Genomic DNA, 17,569 nt, shown 5'->3' with positions numbered 1-17,569 from the left:
ACCTTACTTGGTACAATTTAAGTCCGTTTTTCCTTGTCCTATTATGAGAGACTATGGAGAATAATTTTTCTCCCTCCTCCTTGTAACAATTTTTTAGGTATTTGAAAACTGCTACAGGGTCCCCTCTCAGTCTTCTCTTTTCCAAACTAAACAAAACCAATTTTTTCAGTCTTCCCTCATAGGTCATGTCTTCTAGACCTTTAATCATCTATCAGGGATGGTCTAAATAGTACTGGACCCTGCCATGAGGGCAGGGGAATGGACTCGATGACCTCTCAAGTTCCCTTCAAGTTCTGGTGTTCTGTGATTCTTGTTGCTCTTCTCTGGATCTTCTCCAATTTCTCCACGTCTTTCCTGAAATGTGGTGCATAGAACTGGACACAATGCTCCAGTTGAGACCTATTCAGCATAGGGTAGAGGAGAAGAATGATTTCTTGGGTGTTGTTCACAACACTCCCATTAATGCACCCCAGAATGATGTTTCCTTTTTTTGCAACAGTGTCACATGGCTGGCTTATATTTAGCTTGTGGTTCACTATGATGGCCAGAACCTTTTCTATTTTACTCCTTAGACCAGGCATGTCCAAAGTCCGGCCCGCGGGCCAATTGCGGCCCGCGGTCGGATTTAATACGGCCCCCGCTTCTCCCGGCTCCCCGGTGCTCCTTTTAACTGGCGCGCCGCTTCGGACCGCGCTGCCGCCGCGGTCCTACACCCTGCCCTGTAGGGAACGTCCGCAGCCCCGCTCCCTCGCTTGGCTGCGGGTTCGCCCTGCCCCCGGGCCGCCGTGAAGCCAGCGTGCCCTGCACTCTCTGACCCCGCGGGCCCTCCGCTTTGGGGCTGAGAGTGCGGGGACAGCCCCCGCTTCCTCCCCCTCTCCTGGCTCCCCAGCGCTCCTCTGAACTGGCGCGCACAGCGCGCCGCTTCCGGCCGCACCGCCGCCATCCATGGCAGCTGCTGCGGTCCTAAAGCCTGCCATGTAGGGCACGTCCGCAGCCCCGCTCCCCCGCTTGGCTGCGGGTTCGCCCTGCCCCCGTGCCGCCGTGAGACCAGCGTGCCCTGCGCTCTCCTGTGCTGCAGTCCAGATCTCAGTTTCACCCTTCACATTAGTGTAGGCAAGTTTTTTTTTTCAATTGAGATGAATACATTGTAAAATCTTAGTTAATGTCAGTTGGTCTAAATCAGTTATAAATATATTTGGACACAACATGTATAGTTGGTGTTATGTTCCTGTTCATATTTTTTGAACTTAAAAGTTGATAATATGTAATGTACTTTACAATGTTCCTGACATATATTTCAGCTTCCTGGATTTTTTTTTCATCTGGCCTTCAGATATGAAAGGCAGAGTGATTTAACACCTGTTTAGATTTGTCATCCATGTGATGAAATGAAAAGTATGCCGTTTGCAATAAACTTTGCATAAAATAGTTAATTTGCATTTAATTTTAATGGTTCAAAGAATGTCAGGCAAAATGGTCGGCCCTCACGCATGTTCACTTCTTCAAATCTGGCCCTCTTTGAAAAAAGTTTGGACACCCCTGCCTTAGACAGTCCCTTCCCATTTTGTACGTGTGAAACGGATTGTTCCTTCCTGATCTGTGCCCTGCTGTGTTATTTTCCCAACAGATGTCTGGATAGCTCAAGTCCCCCATCACCACCAAGTCCTGTGCTTTGGATGATTTTGTTAGTTGTTTTTTAAAAAGCCTCGCCTGCTTCTTCTTCCTAGTGACGTGGTCTGTAATAGACCTCTCCCATGACATCACTCACTTTTACCTTATCCAGAGACTTTAAACAAGTCTGTCTCCTGGGTCCATCTTAACCTCAGTCCAAATGCATACATGTTTAATATATAAGATAACACCTTCTCCCTTTTTCCCCTGCCTATGCTTCCTGAGCAAGCTGTACCCTTCTACACCAATATCCCAATTGTGTATTTTCCCACCAAGTCTCTCTGATATCAACTATGTCAGAGTTGTGTTTATTTACTAGAATTTCAAGCTCTTCCTGCTTATTCCCCAGCTCTCCTGCTCTCTGTAGTCTCTGGCACAGTTTCCTCTAGCACCCTTACCTCCTTGGGTAGAGAGGGGGCAGACAGCCCTCCTTGCCTTGCTACTGTCTACTTGTTCTGCGTCTTTTACCTGTGATCCAGCTTGACAGCAAAGAATAAATCACAGGTGCTGAATCCTACTTCCTCTCTAAGGAGCCTCAATCAAAGCTACTTTCACTAACGCCTCAATTACACAATCCTTAGTCACGGGCATTGTCTCACTGGCTACAATGGGATTGTTTGAGTAAGTGCTCAGCAACATAAGTAAATCATGCACCAGCACTCTTGTTGACATTTGACTCTGTAACTCCCCATTTGTATTGACTGACAAAAAAATAGCCTTAGTGTAAAGAACAAAGCCTTCTGTATTTCTCATGACTAAATATTGTTGCATACTCTCTGCCTGTCAGAGGCTTACACTTCAAACACAATGTGGTCATGCTACTTATGACGTAGAATCTATAACAAGAAAAAGAAGATTTAATCCCAACTTGACAATTAATGCCAAATAAAAGAAGAAAAATTAAAGTTATATGATGAGATCTAGGTTAGACCTGGCTAATCCCAGTTACTGAGCCATCGTTTAAAAATCATACGTCTCCAACAGCTTTTTTTTTTCCCTTTAAAAAAAAACCATGAAAATGAAACACGCTACAAAACAGCACTGATGCCTAGGATTAGCGTCCAGTCCGAGATCCTCTCTTCTTCCTACCAGTCGTCATGATCAGTTTATTTGTAGCTCAAGGACAGTCTCGAGGAAAGTTTCCAGGGAAGGTAGAGAATTACTGCCCCTGTTTTGAAACCAATGGGGTAGGTGAAGGTGCACCATCTTGCAGTGCATCTCTGCAATGGAGCACAATCCAGTTTGCCAAGTACAGCCCTGAATAGAGGCAAACCTCTGCATCATCAAACATCTGCATCATCAAACTGGCCAACCTCAGGCAATCTATTTGGCAAACTCAGAGTGAGTGGAGCTGCATGGTGACACCTGGGGTCATACAAGAATTCTTCTTCCCACGCACAGGATGGCAATAGATCACTTCCCTGAAGACTATCACAGTCGATATCTTCCACATCTAAAGAGGATTTTTAAAAATAAGAGTGTTATTAGACTGCATTAGAACACTCAGCATTGGCTATTGCTGCCACGGTTTTGTTGTACAAATTATTTGCACTAGTGCAAATAATTTGTCAGTTTGGCTGACCAACACTGGTGCATGAAACCTACAAAACCTTTGTGCAACTGAGAGTGCCAGTAGAAAAGCTTCAGTGAATTACCTGCTCAAGATCTCCCAGACAGCCTCTGACAGAGCTAGGAACAGAAGCCACAACTCCTAGCTCAGGATCTCGGGCCTTAAGCACGAGACCATCCCACCCTTACATGGTCTATGCAGCCACAAAGCCACTATGCATTCCCACTATTCCACAATGACCCCTGCCACACTCTTTTCCGCCTCCTTCATCCATCTGCCAGCACATGAGGAACTCTTTGCTGGATCAGGTCAAGAATGAGCGAGGCTGGAAATGGGACAGGGAGCTGGTGCTGACCCAGTGTATTCTCTAGCCTACAACTAACTTCATTAAAATAAAATATCTTAACAGACATGCCACAAAAACACAGTAGGGTCCACTGTGCACAGGCAAGAGGATTTGCAGCTAAACAGGGAAATGCCAAGTGGCTGCTGCCATTATAAACCTCAGGGAACCATGGGTCTTAAAAAGCCAGATTCACAAAAAACGGCATTATTCCCACCACTAATTTTTCAGCGGTGCTGCGAAACAAGGCACCAAAATGTGTCAATCGAGAAAGTAAATATAAAAAATGATGCAGGACAGGACAGATCAAGTGGATGGCGATTTGTGGATATTCGAAGAATCCAGACAGAAGAGCTCAATGTTAGTTGTAAACTCCCAAGCCGCAGGCGGGGTTTCCCTCCATTTCTAGGTTTATGTGTGCTTGAAAGGTATGAATTGCAGGTAAGATGCTGAAGAATGAATGGGAGAAGTCCTTGTGCCAAAGACTAATCAAGTTTGTGGTCAGATAAAAAAAAATTTAAAACACAATATTTAGTCTCCTCATCTAAGAATATAACAACAGCCTTACTGGGTGGGACGAAAGATCCATCTAGCCTAGTATCCTGTCTTCCGATAGTGGCCAATGCCAGGTACACCAGAGGGAGTGAATGGAACAGGTAATCATCAAGTGATCCCTCTCCAGTCATTCATTTCCAGCTTCTGACAAACAGAGGCTAGGGACACAATTCCTACCCATCCTGGCTAATAGCCACTGAGGGATATAACCTCCATGAATTTATCTAGTTCTTTTTTGAACCCTGTTAAAGTCCTGGTCTTTACAACATCCTCTGGCAAGGAGTTCCACAGGTTGACTGTGCGCTGAGTGAAGAAAAACTTCCTTTTGTTTGTTTTAAACCTGCTACCTATTAGTTTCATTTGGTGACCCCCTAGTTCTTATGTTATGGGAACAAGTAAATAACTTTTCCTTATTCACTTTTTCCACACCAGTCATGATTGTATAGACCTCTATCATATCCCCCCTTAGTCTCCTCTTTTCTAAGATGAAAAGTACCATTATTTTTAATCTCTCTTCATATGGCACCTGTTCCAAACCCCTAATCGTTTTTGTTGTTCTTTTCTGAACCTTTTCCAATGCCAATATATCTTTTTTGAGATCAGGCAACCACATCAGTATGCAGTATTCAATATGTGGGCATACCATGGATTTATATAGAGGCAATAAGATATTCTTGGTCTTATTCTCCATCCCCTTTTTCATGATTCCTAACATTCTGTTTGCTTTTTTGACTGTTGCTGCATTCTGAGTGGATGTTTTCAGAGAACTATCCACAATGACTCCAAGAACTCTCTCTTGAATAGTTATAGCTAAATTAGTCCCCATCATTTTGTATGTATAGTTAGGATTATTTTTTCCAATGTGCATTACTTTACATTTATCAACATTACATTTCATTTACCATTTTTGTTGCCCAATCACTTAGTTTTGTGAGATCTTGTTGAAGCTCTTCATAGTCTGCTTTGGTCTTCACTATTTTGAGCAGTTTAGTATTATCTACAGATTTTGCCACCTCATATAGACTTTTTTTTTTTTTTTTTTTGGAGATTTTGTATCTCTTAGAACTGGAAGGGACCTTGAAAGGTTATGGAGTCCAGTCCCCTGCCTTCACAGCATGACCAAGTACCATCCCTGACAATTTTTTTTTTTTTGCCCCAAATCCTTAAGGGTGTGTCTAGACTACCTAGTTTTGTCGACAAAAGTGGACTTTTGTCGACAAAACTATACCAGTGTCTACACTACCGCTGAGTTCTGTCGACATAATGTCGACAGAACTCAGCAGTTTTGTCGACGCTGGTATACCTCATTTTACGAGGCATAACACCTTCTGTCGACAGAACTCTGTCGACAGAAGGTGTTATGGCCTGTAACATTGCGTCCAGACTACGGAGTTCTGTCGACAAAGCAGCTTGCTTTGTCGACAGAACTCAATGTGTCTGGACGCTCTTTGTTGACGGAAGTTTTGTCGACAGTATCTGTCGACAAAACTTCCGTCGACAAAATGCGGTAGTCTAGACGTACCCTAAATGTCCTCCACAAGGATTGAACTCACAATCCTGGGTTTATCAGGCCAATACTCATACCACTGAGCTATCCCTCCCCCCTCTGTGCTGAGGTTAACTGAGAATGAAACACAAGCACAGCTATCTACACTTTAGCTAACTCAATACTATAGGAACTCTAAGGAGGCGAGCCTTGATTTTTCTGCTATTAACCTATGGAACTCAATTGAATGCTGCAGTCATATACAAAAAGGAAAGATAAATACTATTGAACAAAACCAACAAAAGAATCAATTCCTCCCGGGCAAAGAGGGAATTGTTTTATTTGTACAAATTCTAAGAGACAGAGAGAGTGTAGGACAAGGAGACAGAACGAGCTGGTCCTATTGCTTATTTACAAACCCTCCATGGGTTATTCATTAAACACACCAGCAGTTTGCTGAACATAAGTGTCTAGTCTGGCAAAACTCTAAATGCTTTCATCACCCACTGACTGCAGTGGCAGCTCAGAGTAGCCAACCTTCCAACACCTCCACGCTCTACAGTAGGGATGTCAGTGACTACTCGACTAGCAAATGTTTATCGGATAGTTGAGTAGCTACTTGACTAGTTGCCCCTCCCTCCATTTGCTGGGGTGGAGCAAGAGCAGTCTGTCCAGCACCAGCCCCTGTTCGCCGCAGACTGTCCACCACGAACAGGGGCTGCTGGACTCAGCACAAACTGGCTACTGGACTCAGCAAGAGCTCAGCAGCTCTTACTACATTTAAAATGCAGAGCCGCAGCACAGGTGGCTCCGGAGCCAGCACAAGCCAGGACAGCTCAGTCCCAGCTCAAGTCCCCCGCTGCAGCTCTGCACAGTGGCGCTTATTGACTAACTGATTGCCAGATAGTCGCATTTTAACATCCCCACTCTACAGGGAGGAGACTGACAAAGCCCAGGGTAAATCTCTCTCAGGAGGGAAGGAGATGAATCCTTTAGAGCTTTCATCTACTGGATACCCACTACCAGGAGGTCAAGATCAGCCCACCTCTCTTGCCCCAGAGCAATATACAAGACTTAAGGACCTAGCCCTAGAGCAATGCTATGTGCACATTTTCCCCTTGCCATACCATCTAATAAAAACCCCCAATGTCCAAGGAAAGAGCCATGGCTGTTCCATTTGAACACAGCAATATTTATTTTAAACTATTGTATTTTCAGACCTAGGTACAACTGTGCATCATAAACAAGGCAGACAGAAAGCAACCAAAGAGCTGCTTCCAAATGCTCAAAATAGGTGAAAGTGGAGCTTCTCATCAGATAGTTGACAAGCTTGTCGATTAGTTGCTCCCCTCTCCCCCGCCCCTTTGCTGCTTCTATCAGAAAAAGGCAGCAACCGGGGGGAGAGAAAGGGGATACTTCAAAGAGGCAGCACCGCGAGGAGCCTGGGGCCAGACCCCGGTCTCCACTCAGCTCTGCCACTGCTGAGAGGAGCCTGACTCCAAGCTCATGTGGTGGCGTTTCAAAGTAGCAGTGCCGTGTGGAGCCTGGGATCAGCTAGGGACTCTCCACTGACCCCGGGATCTGTGCTGCGCTGCTGCTTTGAAATGCTGCAAAACCCTAGGGCTGCTTCTACAATTCAAAGGCAGAAACGCCCTATTGACTAGTCGAATAGTCAATGCAAAATGCATTGACTATTCGATTAATCAATTACCCGCAATTTAACATCCCTAGCTCAAATGGGCTGTCAGACAAAGCACCGCGCCCCCCATCCACCTACAGTCCTAGGCTCAATGAAAGTATAGGCAAATCTGTGCCTACCGTATGGATTACATTCAGCAGCCTCCAATTCTTTATCCCAATCCTCTTCCTCGTATTGAGGATTAATTTTCAGCTCATGGAAAGATGCAGCGCAGGCTTCGTCATTTAACTCCCAGCTCTCAAGGTCACTCTGGAAGTCATCAAAGTCACCAAGACATTTAATAGGAGGCCCAGAGGAATCCGAATCCACATGACTGGTGTCACTTTCGTAGCAAGGGAAATCAGAAAATTTATTCTGGTGAGATTCGTCATCAGAAAGGTTCCTTGCCAAACAACCTGCAATACAACAGAAATTGCAGAGATGCTTAGGAAATAAACTGGGGCAGTGAACATGCCTTAATATCATGCAGTAGTTCAGCCAGCTACATGAAGACACTTTGTGAACACAGACCTGTTTTGAGCAAGCAATGAAGATAGTCAAAACCCAGGAAAACTGCAACAGTTCTGCAAGTTACAGCTACAGACAGAAATCTAACCCCAACCCATTATACTGTGCTAAGGTTGCAGAAGGAATAAAATTCTGTAACACAAGACGACATCAATTCTATTGAATTATAAAAAGCCCAATTTCACATGTGTATTTAATAGCACAGAAGTATTGCTCTGGGTTTCAGATATTTGCTGTGTTTGGAATACATTACAGATAGCCTGAATCTCATCACAAGCTCCAAACTTCCAAAAACTTTGGATCAGAACTTCACAGCTCTTTAACGGGGCCAAAGTTTGGGTCTGAACTTTTCACCTTCGGCTGATGTCTGGTACTTACAATCCTGTTTTATCTTCACTACGTCTTGCGATTGTGTAATGCAGAGATGAGCAATAAGTGGCCAACGGGCCAAACACAGTTCACCAGAGTTAGTCCCCGGCAGGCCACCAGACACTTAATTTACCCAAGCGCCTGCAGGTATAAGCACTCGCAGCTCCCTCTGGCTGCAGTTAGCTGTTCCTGGCCAACGGGAGCCGTGGGAAGCAGCATGGGTCAGGCCCACCGCTTCCTGCAGCTCCCATTAGCAAGGAACAGTGAACCGTGGCCAACGGGAGCTGCAAGTGACCCTACCTGCGGACACTCAGGTAAATAAAAGATCTGACGGCTCTCCAGGGACTAACCCTGGCTAACCCTCATCCCACCTCTAGGCTGTTTATTGCCCACCCCTGCTTTCAGGGCAAATTTATCGAATTAGTCCAGCTGGAGTCTCCAAAACAACAGGAATTTGTTTTGCAAGATCGATTAAGTACTCTTCTATCTAGGGATCCACATAAAATGGGCAACAATAATTTAGCAGTCGCTCAAAAGAAGTTTTCCACCCATCAGCACTATACAGCTTTGCTGGTCTCTCCTAGCAGACAGCATTAGTAACTATTCTCTCTCACCTTGTTCTGACTGAATGCCTTTTTTTTTCCTGCATACCTTTTCTAGGCCTCCAAGTCACAATTTTTCCTCCCTTCACAAGCTCTTCTTCCTCATGACATGTGCAGTCTCCTGCTGCCACAGCTACCTAATAAGCAGAAATACAGTTTTAAAGGGCTCCACAGCTTTACTCTACTATACAGTGAGACTCCTGTTCCAATGTGAATTGGGGGGGCGGGAGGGATCCAAGCCACCTACTTCTGCCCAAGTTAAGGTTTCATTTTAAATAAGCCTGCAGACGGGTCCAGCATGCAGAAAGCAACAGCCTCTGGGCAGTTTCACCATTGCTGTTCAGAAACCTCTGGGAAGCAGTGAAATCAACACAAGTCAATGTCAGAACTACAACTGCCTGGAAAAAGCCCTGAGCAAAAGCAGGCAGAGGGGAGAGGGAGAGTTAATGGAATGGAAACCTAGCCCCACTGCAGGAGCCCAGATGCTGGAGAAATAAAGAGAATGTGCACTCATTACAGCAGCCAGAAGGGTTGGGAAAACATTAAGGACCAAAAGACAAAAATAAAAGTTTCTCCAACAGTACAGCAGCCCTTCTACATAGGACCCAGCGCTGGGAAGTATAAGACAGAAAGGAAATTGGGCTGCTCACTCTGGTTTCACGAATACAATGGGGACAAATACAGTTCTGCTGGAGAACTGTCTCCCATGCTGGTATCCATACCAAAGTGGGGAAAAGGAATATGGCAGAGCAACAGCACCTCTCCACCAGTCCAGTAGTCCAGGGAAGACTAGAGAGAGAGATTGAGCCAGCTTATGAGTTTCCAGATCTGCATGGAGCAACTGACCACATCTTGGGCTTAAGGCCAGCTGTGAGCAACTGCACTGCCATCCAATCCCCCATAGCCCTGTCCATAATCCCAACTCTAACCCTGGGCTCACTAAAATACAGTACCTCTGACTCACACACACAATCTAAACCCTCCCATGAATCTCCTTATACAGTTATTCCCCAGGCATCACTGGCTTCCTATACCTCTCCTCCCCACTGCACACAGTCCCATGGCCCCCAACAACCTCCACATACCCTGCATACAGCACCCCATGGCCCCCAACCACCTCCCCTCCCGCTGCACACAGCCCCATGGCACCCACCTATCTCCCCTCTCCCCCCTACGCACAGCCCCATGACCCCCAACTACCTCCCCTCCCCCCTGCACACAGCCCCATGACCCCCAACTACCTCCCCTCCCCCTGCACACAGCCCCATGACCCCCAACTACCTCCCCTCCCCCTGCACTCAGCCCCATGACCCCCAACTACCTCCCCTCCCCCTACACTCAGCCCCATGACCCCCAACTACCTCCCCTCCCCCTACACTCAGTCCCATGGCCCCCAACTACCTCCCCTCCCCCTACACTCAGCCCCATGGCCCCCAACTACCTCCCCTCCCCCTGCACACAGCCCCACGGCCCCCACTTACCTCCCCTCCCCCTGCACACAGCCCTATGACCCCCAAATACCTCCCCTCCCCCTACACACAGCCCCATGACCCCCAACTACCTCCCCTCCCCCTACACACAGCCCCACGGCCCCCACTTACCTCCCCTCCCCCTACACACAGCCCCACGGCCCCCACCTCCCCCCTGCTCCGCCCTCCCGCACCCGCCTCTCACCTTCGGTCCCAGGAGCGGCCCCTCTTCCTGCTGCTGCGCCCCTGGCGCCTCCATCCCCGGCTGCAGCGGCCCCTCCGCAGGGCTGGAGCGACCCACGCGCTGCGCCCCCACGCGGCCGGCGGGCGGGGAGAGACGCACGTGGCGTGGGAGAGCCCCGGGCCCAGCTGCGCGGGGTGGGAGGGTCTGAAAGGCGCTGCAACGCCCCCCCCCCCCCGTGGGGCTGTGAACCCCCCCTCAGTGCTTGAGCTATTGATAGGCCCTCCCCCCTATTGCACGGGAATAGTCACAGTCCTTGCCCCCCTTCCATGGGGCTGGTGACAGCCCCCCCCATTGCAGCGCCCACCCCCCTGGGTATGTCCTTCAGCACAGTGTCCTCAACTCCAGCTGAGCTAGGGGGGTGGCAGGTTGGGTTTGCCGCGCCATCCAGAACTAGAGCGCCAGGTGCTAACCCACGTCACACCCCTCATTGCTGCCCCTCACTGCTCTTTCCACTGGGTTGAGCACATACTATTTTATTAATTGAGGATCTACCCCAGTGGGGCAGATGGGTACCCTTCCCGACTACTGTTCCCCTTTCAGGAGGCTGATTTGTCTTGCGCACCCTCCTGTCACCTCACTTAAAAATGACGCGCTTGCAAAATCAAATATGAAACTACAAAAGTGTCACAGCCCGCTAGTACTGAAAAATGGCTCACTGTCTCATTTGCACCATAGAATTATAAAGTCAATCAATTGGAATATACTTATCTACTTACTTTTTTAGGATACGGCAGTATAAACAAGTCACTGGGTGTGTCTAGACTACAGGGTTTTGTCGACAAAAGTGGACTTTTGTCCACAAAACTATACCTGCGTTTACACTACCGCCGAGTTCTGTCGACAGAAAGTCAACAGAATGCAGCAGTTTTGTCCACGGCAGTAAACCTCATTCTCTGAGGAATAACACCTTTTGTCGACAGAGTTCTGTCGACAAAAAGCGCTATTGCATCCACACTGTGCTTTTTCAAAAGAGAGCGTCCACACTCTGTCAAAAAAGCGGCTTGCTTTGTCGTCAGAACTGGCTGTAGTCTAGACACTCTGGGTATGTCTAGACTACATCCCTCTGTCGCCAGAGGGATGTAAATTAGACGTACCGAAATTGCAACAAGGTTTACAGGTCAGAAAAGGCTTTCCTTGTCAACTTATCCCCGTCTAGACTGCCGCTTTTTGCCGGCAAAGTGCTGGATTGGCAAAAAGCGGCAGCCATTTTTATCCTAATGAAGCGCAGGATATTTAAATCCCTGCTTGATTAGCAATTTCTGTATGTCTAATTTACATCCCTCTGGCAACAGAGGGATGTAGTCTAGCCATACCCTCTTTGTCAACAGAGGCTTTGTCAACAGATACTGTTGACAAAGCCTCTGTCGACAAAAGCCTGTAGTCTAGATGTACCCTGTATGTATGAAATTTTAGTTTGTACTGACTTTGCTAGTGCTTTTTATGTTGCCTGTTGTAAAAGTAGGCAAATAAGCTAGATAAGTTGATGTGCCCTCTGGAAGGCCTCTGTGCACCCAGCGCTGCAAATCCGTGAATATCCATTTTATATCCATGGTTCATTTTTGTGGATGTGGATGCAGATACAGATTTTGTATCCATGCAGTGCTCTCCACCCTCAGAAGTACACATTCCACTGATTGAGAACCACTGTGTCAGACTTTGAATAGACACTGGATAAGCAGTGCAGATTGAGTGACTGGTTATTAGCAATAAGGTAAATTCACATGCAGGCATTTATTTTTCCTTTCCAACATAGCAGCTAACTCTATTTCTTAAGACTTCTCACAACCCTCAACCTCTGTCATAAAAGAAATTGGCTTGCCATTTTTATGTTCTGCAAGACAGGCATGGCCTCTGTTCCTTCCTGCCTCCTGCAGCCCTAACCACATGGTGAGTATTTAGCTAATTATCTACAGTCTGTGTACTAATATTCCATCCGGAAATAGTGTTTCAATGGCAATAGATAGAAGCTCTGGATTATACTGTGGCATTCTGGTCTCTGGTGGCATTCTACAACTCTAATGCCAAGAACACAAGAGTTAGAAAGCTGAATCTTCACTAACAGAATATATTGACCACTACAGCAATCATGGGATTAGGAGACCAGGCAATAATGACTTTCCATTAGGTAATGAATGAGATGTTTTAAATCCGTGGTCCCCAACCCGGTTCCCCCGGGCGCCATGGCGCCCGCTGGGCCCTTTACGTGCACCCGCGGAGCAATCTGGGCTGGTGCCAGCCCCGGCAGAATCCCTAGTCCATGGATGCAGCAGGGAGCCTCAGGCAGACTCCTTGCCTCCCTCCCCATCTGCCCTTCCCCCCAAAAAACTGCTGCGGAGCTTTGAACAGTTGTGAGCCTTCATGGGCTGCTCCCACCACCAGCACAATCCCATGGGCCAGTTTCAGAGTAGGGGGCTGCTGCTCTGCTTGGTGTCCTAACCACAGTAATAGTCCCTTGCCCATAAGGCAGACAGGCTGTGCCCCAGGACAGGCGGTGGGACTGGCTGGGGGGTTGCTGGCTGTAGCAGGAAGGGCCCAAGAGTGTAGCTTCTCTTCCCTCCCTCCAACTGAGCGTCCCCCCCCCCCCTGGCCCTTTGCTGCAGGAGGGGCCACTGCTGCTTTAGCAGGTACTGTCAGGCTCTGCCCGCCCCCCACTTCTGAGGGGTGATTCCCCCTTCACGGCTATCACCTCAGTCCCACATTCTAGTGGGAAGTCAAGGGACCGTCCCTAGTGGGAAGTAAAGGGACCATAGGAAGTAAAGGGACCGTCCCTTTTGAATGGCATCTGATTCTGTTGCAGCTTGCTCAGAGTACGAGCTGGTTTGGAAATGCCTCTGAAGCGACTACACTTTTCACAAAGCCATCCCTCTGTATCGGATCCCTCAGGCCTCGCCCTCAGAGGAAGCCTGTACAACAGCATTAAAAATAAAATAAAATAAAAAAGAGAGAGAGAGAGAGAGAGCGAGCCTGGGAATTTAAATTCATACCTTTGCTAGATGCTACAAAATATGGACTGGACAGACACACTGGATTTAGGATTCATTACACCAATCTGTGACCCTCTTCACTAGCCCATGACCAGGAAGTTGTTAAAGGACCACTGCACTTTAAAGTGGTCCTTTGAAAAATGTGTTAGCTATTTGTGCTAAACCACCTGCTCCATCTTCTATCTGACAGTGACACTGACTCGGAGCGTATCTCCCAAACCCGAAGAGCTCCGTGTAGCTTGAAAACTTGTCTCTCTCACCAACTCAGATTGGTCCAGTACAATTTATATAAGACAGTACCTTGTTTCTGTGAGGTAACAGCACGTCATACTTCCCCTTCTGATCAAGCCTTGTGGATGCCCCTCAGCTACCAGCATGGGGGCAAACATGGTTCTTCAGAGCCCAAAGGATTAAAGCTGGAGACCATCTTCTGAATGTGGCTTCAAATACAGGCAGATTTCCAATTAGCCATTTGAACTGATGAATCAGGCCCATAGGCAGGGGGAATGCAAAGGGTACGACCCTGGGCCCACCAGAGCATGGGGGAGGGAGGCTTTGGCAGTGTGCCATGCCTGCCTTTCTCTGGCTGACCGGAGCATGCTTACCTGGGGGACCATTGGAAGAGGGGGTGCACTCGCACCCTTGCAGTCTACATTTACAAAGAAAGCACCCAAAGAAATTCCTGTGCATGGTCGTGAGGCGGTCTGTGGATAGTTCTGAGACACACGCTTAGGTGGCTGCATGTGAGAGAACGAAGGGCTGCCTTCCTCATTAGTGGCTCTCAGATGTGGCTCCACTAATTAGGTGCCTGGAGCCTTACATGCTTCAGGGGGTAGCCGAGTTAGTCTGTTACAGAAAAAAAAACAGCAAGCAAGTGGTCTGGTAGCACTTTGTAGTCTAAAGTGCTACCAGACCATGTAAGGTGAGGTGGTTGGTATCTCATTTGGAGTTCCACAGTTTAGAAATAAATCACTGGAAACACAGAGAGCTTTAAGTATCAGAGGGGTAGCCGTGTTAGTCTGAATCTGCAAAAGCGACGAAGAGTCCTGTGGCACCTTATAGACTAACTGAAGTGTAGGAGCATAAGCTTTCGTGGGCAAAGACCCACTTCTGACGAAGTGGATCTGACGAAGTGGGTCTTTGCCCACGAAAGCTTATGCTCCTACACTTCAGTTAGTCTATAAGGTGCCACAGGACTCTTCGTCGCTTTTGCAGAGAGCTTTAGCAGTTGCAAGTGTCCATTTTATTTCATAACACAGAACTAACTGAAACCAGCCCAAACCGGCTGGGCTGACCCTTAGTGACCTAACTCAGTTACTCTAACAAGATCTATATTTACAACCCAATACACAACAGTGGTGGCATTGGGGTGAGTGGGGGTAGGTGGAGGGAGTAGGGGGATGAGGTGGGGGGAAAAGAAAGGTACATGCGGGCCATGGAGTGAGAAGAGGAGTGTGGGAAATTTGGGACATGCAGGGCTGTCCCCAAAAATAAAAGAGATGACTTTCACCAGTTCCCGGACTGCGGCTGCCAGGGAGAGATGGCCTTCTTCCCAGCCCCAACTCTGTGGCTGCTATGGCAGAGGAGAGACCCCCATTGCTATTCAAATATGAATTGTATGCTTTTATTTGTAGAACAAAAGTGTGTTACTTTTTTGTATTTAGCACCTTTATCCAAAGTGCTTTACAATATTTAGCTAACAGCACAAGCAACACTGGGAAAGATCATGAAGTGGTCTGCCGAGAGCAATTTTCACGTGGTCTGTGGGGGGAAAGGAGTTTGAGAACCTTTGCTCCAAGAAGTTTTCTTTCTAGCAGCGTAGGGCTTCCTTCCCCCCAACATAGTCATGGCTTCCCTAGCTGCAGCTGTGAGCTGTACGGCCAGTTGATACAGCCAGGGGAAAGGTGTGAATGGTGTAGATGCCCTTGCCATGGATTGGTGTGAAGCAGGAAGGAGAGTGTTCCTAAAAACTCAGTCTGCACAAGTTACTGTAGGACAAGGGTAGGGCTTGGATCACTACTGTCCCTGCTCTTTGGCCTGATGACACCTGGCTTTGCTTTGAAGCTCGAAGCACTTTATGGTGTTTAGTATCTTTAGCCCCATTTTACAGAGACATAAAGAGGGGAAGTGACTTGCCCAAGGTCACGCAGTAGCGCAGTAGCAGAGCTAGAAATCAAACCCAAGGTCTTCTATGCTCTGTCCACTAGCCCAGAGTGCCTCCCCTGCAAGAGAAACATCTGTGGCCTTGTGTGTGTGTGCAAAAAGAGACTCTGTAGCTCCTCTGTAATTGCTGGGGCATAGGAGGGAGGGCTCCTCATGGTGATTGCCACTGTGCTGGGGCCCTTCTGCAGCTCACTAGCTGTTCTGGGGAAGGGTGCATGGCCCTGCTATTTTCTCCTCTTCCCTTATAAAAGGGCAACTTTTCACTGCTCTTCAGGGGTGCTGAGAGCCATTGAACCCAACTCTAAACCCTGTACAGGTTAAGGCTCCCTGGTCCAGCTCGCTCAGATTCTGACCAGTCCTGGACCAGGAAATTTATTGGACCAGAAGAAGTCAATGCTGGCCCCTCTGCTGCCACCCGGGCCCCCATATAGGGGGCTCTGCTCTTGCCTCCAGGCCCTGATCTTATCCCCTGGCCTCTTCCCCTAGCACACCCTATCCCCACTCCTCCCCGCTCCCCAAGCTTGAAAACTGGAAATCAGCTATTTGCAATGCTCCAGAAGTCTGGGAGAGCAGGGGAGGAGTTGCCAAGTGTGGGGGTGCCACAGCGTGAGGGAGCTTGGTGCTGGTTTTCCCCATGAATGCTCCAGCCTCCGAGCTGGTTGCTGACAATCTGGACCAAGGATGCTACTGGATGAGGGAATCCCAGATTATACAGGTTCAAGCTGTATATAAGGGAAACCATTTCACACAAGGGGGTGCAGTAACACCCCAGCACACCAAGTTCCAGCACCTATGCAGCAGCTGCTAGTCACTCATGAATAATTCCTCTTTAATCTGTACTGTGCCTTTAATTAGTGGACAAGTGTAAATGTCTGTTTGAGCCACGCCTCTGAAGGAAAGTCAAGAGATCTGCTCCTTTCTCTTACCTCCAGGATCTGAGGAAGTGGGTCTGGCCCACAAATGCTCATCACCTAATAAACCATCTTTTTAGTCTTTAAAGTGCTACATAGTTCTGTCTTTTGTTTCACCCTCTAACTTAGGACATTTGCTGTTGCACCTGGTGCTGCTTTCACAGGAAAAATCCACAGCAAGAGAGTGAAATCCAGCTCAGAAAGATTCCTCCCAGTACCTGTCCGTGAAGTGGAAATTGAGCCAGAGTGGTGGTAAGTACCTGCTGAGATGAAGCTGTATCTACTTTCTGCTGCTTATAAACCTTCTCTAAAGTATGCAAACAGCAGAGCTGCACTACACTGGCTGAAACTAAGCATTGACTGAGAGATGCTACTCAGTCTCTAGGACAAATTGAGTTAGGACAGCACAGTGGTGTAAATTGGTTAGAAATGTGCAACTGGTAAAGTAGTGTAACCTGTACCACCTTGACCTGCAGAATGTACACAAAACATGTGGCATGTGGCAAATTAGGAGTGGAGAGACAGGCAAAGACGGGTGTTATTTTATACCCTCTGTGGTTGCACATCTACTCTACACTGCAGGGCTATCGCAGGAAAAGCAAAGCAAGTACTTTACACACTAAGATTGAAAACTTTGAAGCAGAAAACTATTGCCTATGTGTTAAAGATTTCCAGCAGTCCTGCCCTCCCCCCCATTACACACCCACTGAATATCAAGCTGATGAAAATCACACTCTGATACCTACACCTCTGTCAACAACATTGGTAAAATCATTCTGTATTTTAGCCCAGTATAAAATACAGAAACAGATCAAGCTGGTAGTGAATGGAGGATAATGGATAAGGTTGGTGTTGTACAAGAGAAAGGTGTGACAAGGAAATAGCTGGGTTGGCTAACCCAAGTGGACCTGGCTGTGGTATTTTCAGTTTCAGGTTTCAGCTATGCAGACCAATTACTGCTTGCTGAAAACAATGAATGCCCAAGCGAGCAATGGT

General features: G+C 47.6%; 1 protein-coding gene across 1 annotated transcript; it reads right to left on the bottom strand.

The window, feature by feature from the left end:
* Positions 1–2,395: 2,395 nt before the first annotated feature.
* On the bottom strand, positions 2,396–10,638 carry COPRS (coordinator of PRMT5 and differentiation stimulator). The gene is made up of 4 exons (XM_075904261.2): positions 10,477–10,638; positions 8,852–8,939; positions 7,444–7,719; positions 2,396–3,124 (listed from the first exon to the last, which is right to left on the bottom strand). The coding sequence occupies exons 1-4, from the start codon at positions 10,528–10,530 to the stop codon at positions 2,955–2,957; spliced, it is 588 nt and encodes a 195-aa protein (XP_075760376.2). The 5' UTR covers positions 10,531–10,638; the 3' UTR covers positions 2,396–2,954.
* Between the last annotated feature and the right edge of the window lie 6,931 nt (positions 10,639–17,569).

Source organism: Pelodiscus sinensis, chromosome 20 (assembly GCF_052426305.1).
Source record: "Pelodiscus sinensis isolate ZL-2025 chromosome 20, ASM5242630v1, whole genome shotgun sequence".
Taxonomy (NCBI): Eukaryota; Metazoa; Chordata; order Testudines; family Trionychidae; genus Pelodiscus; species Pelodiscus sinensis.
The sequence above is the reverse complement of the archived record's forward strand: the minus strand, read 5'-3'. Positions and strand labels throughout refer to the sequence as shown.

Coding starts and splice junctions, on each gene's coding strand:
- COPRS (XM_075904261.2), bottom strand. CDS start 10,530: ATGGAGGCGCCAGGGGCGCAGCAGCAGGAAGAGGGGCCGCTCCTGGGA. Junction 8,940..10,476: donor GGCCGCTCCTGGGACCGAAG/GTGAGAGGCGGG, acceptor TCTGCTTATTAG/GTAGCTGTGGCAGCAGGAGA. Junction 7,720..8,851: donor GACTTGGAGGCCTAGAAAAG/GTATGCAGGAAA, acceptor GTTGTATTGCAG/GTTGTTTGGCAAGGAACCTT.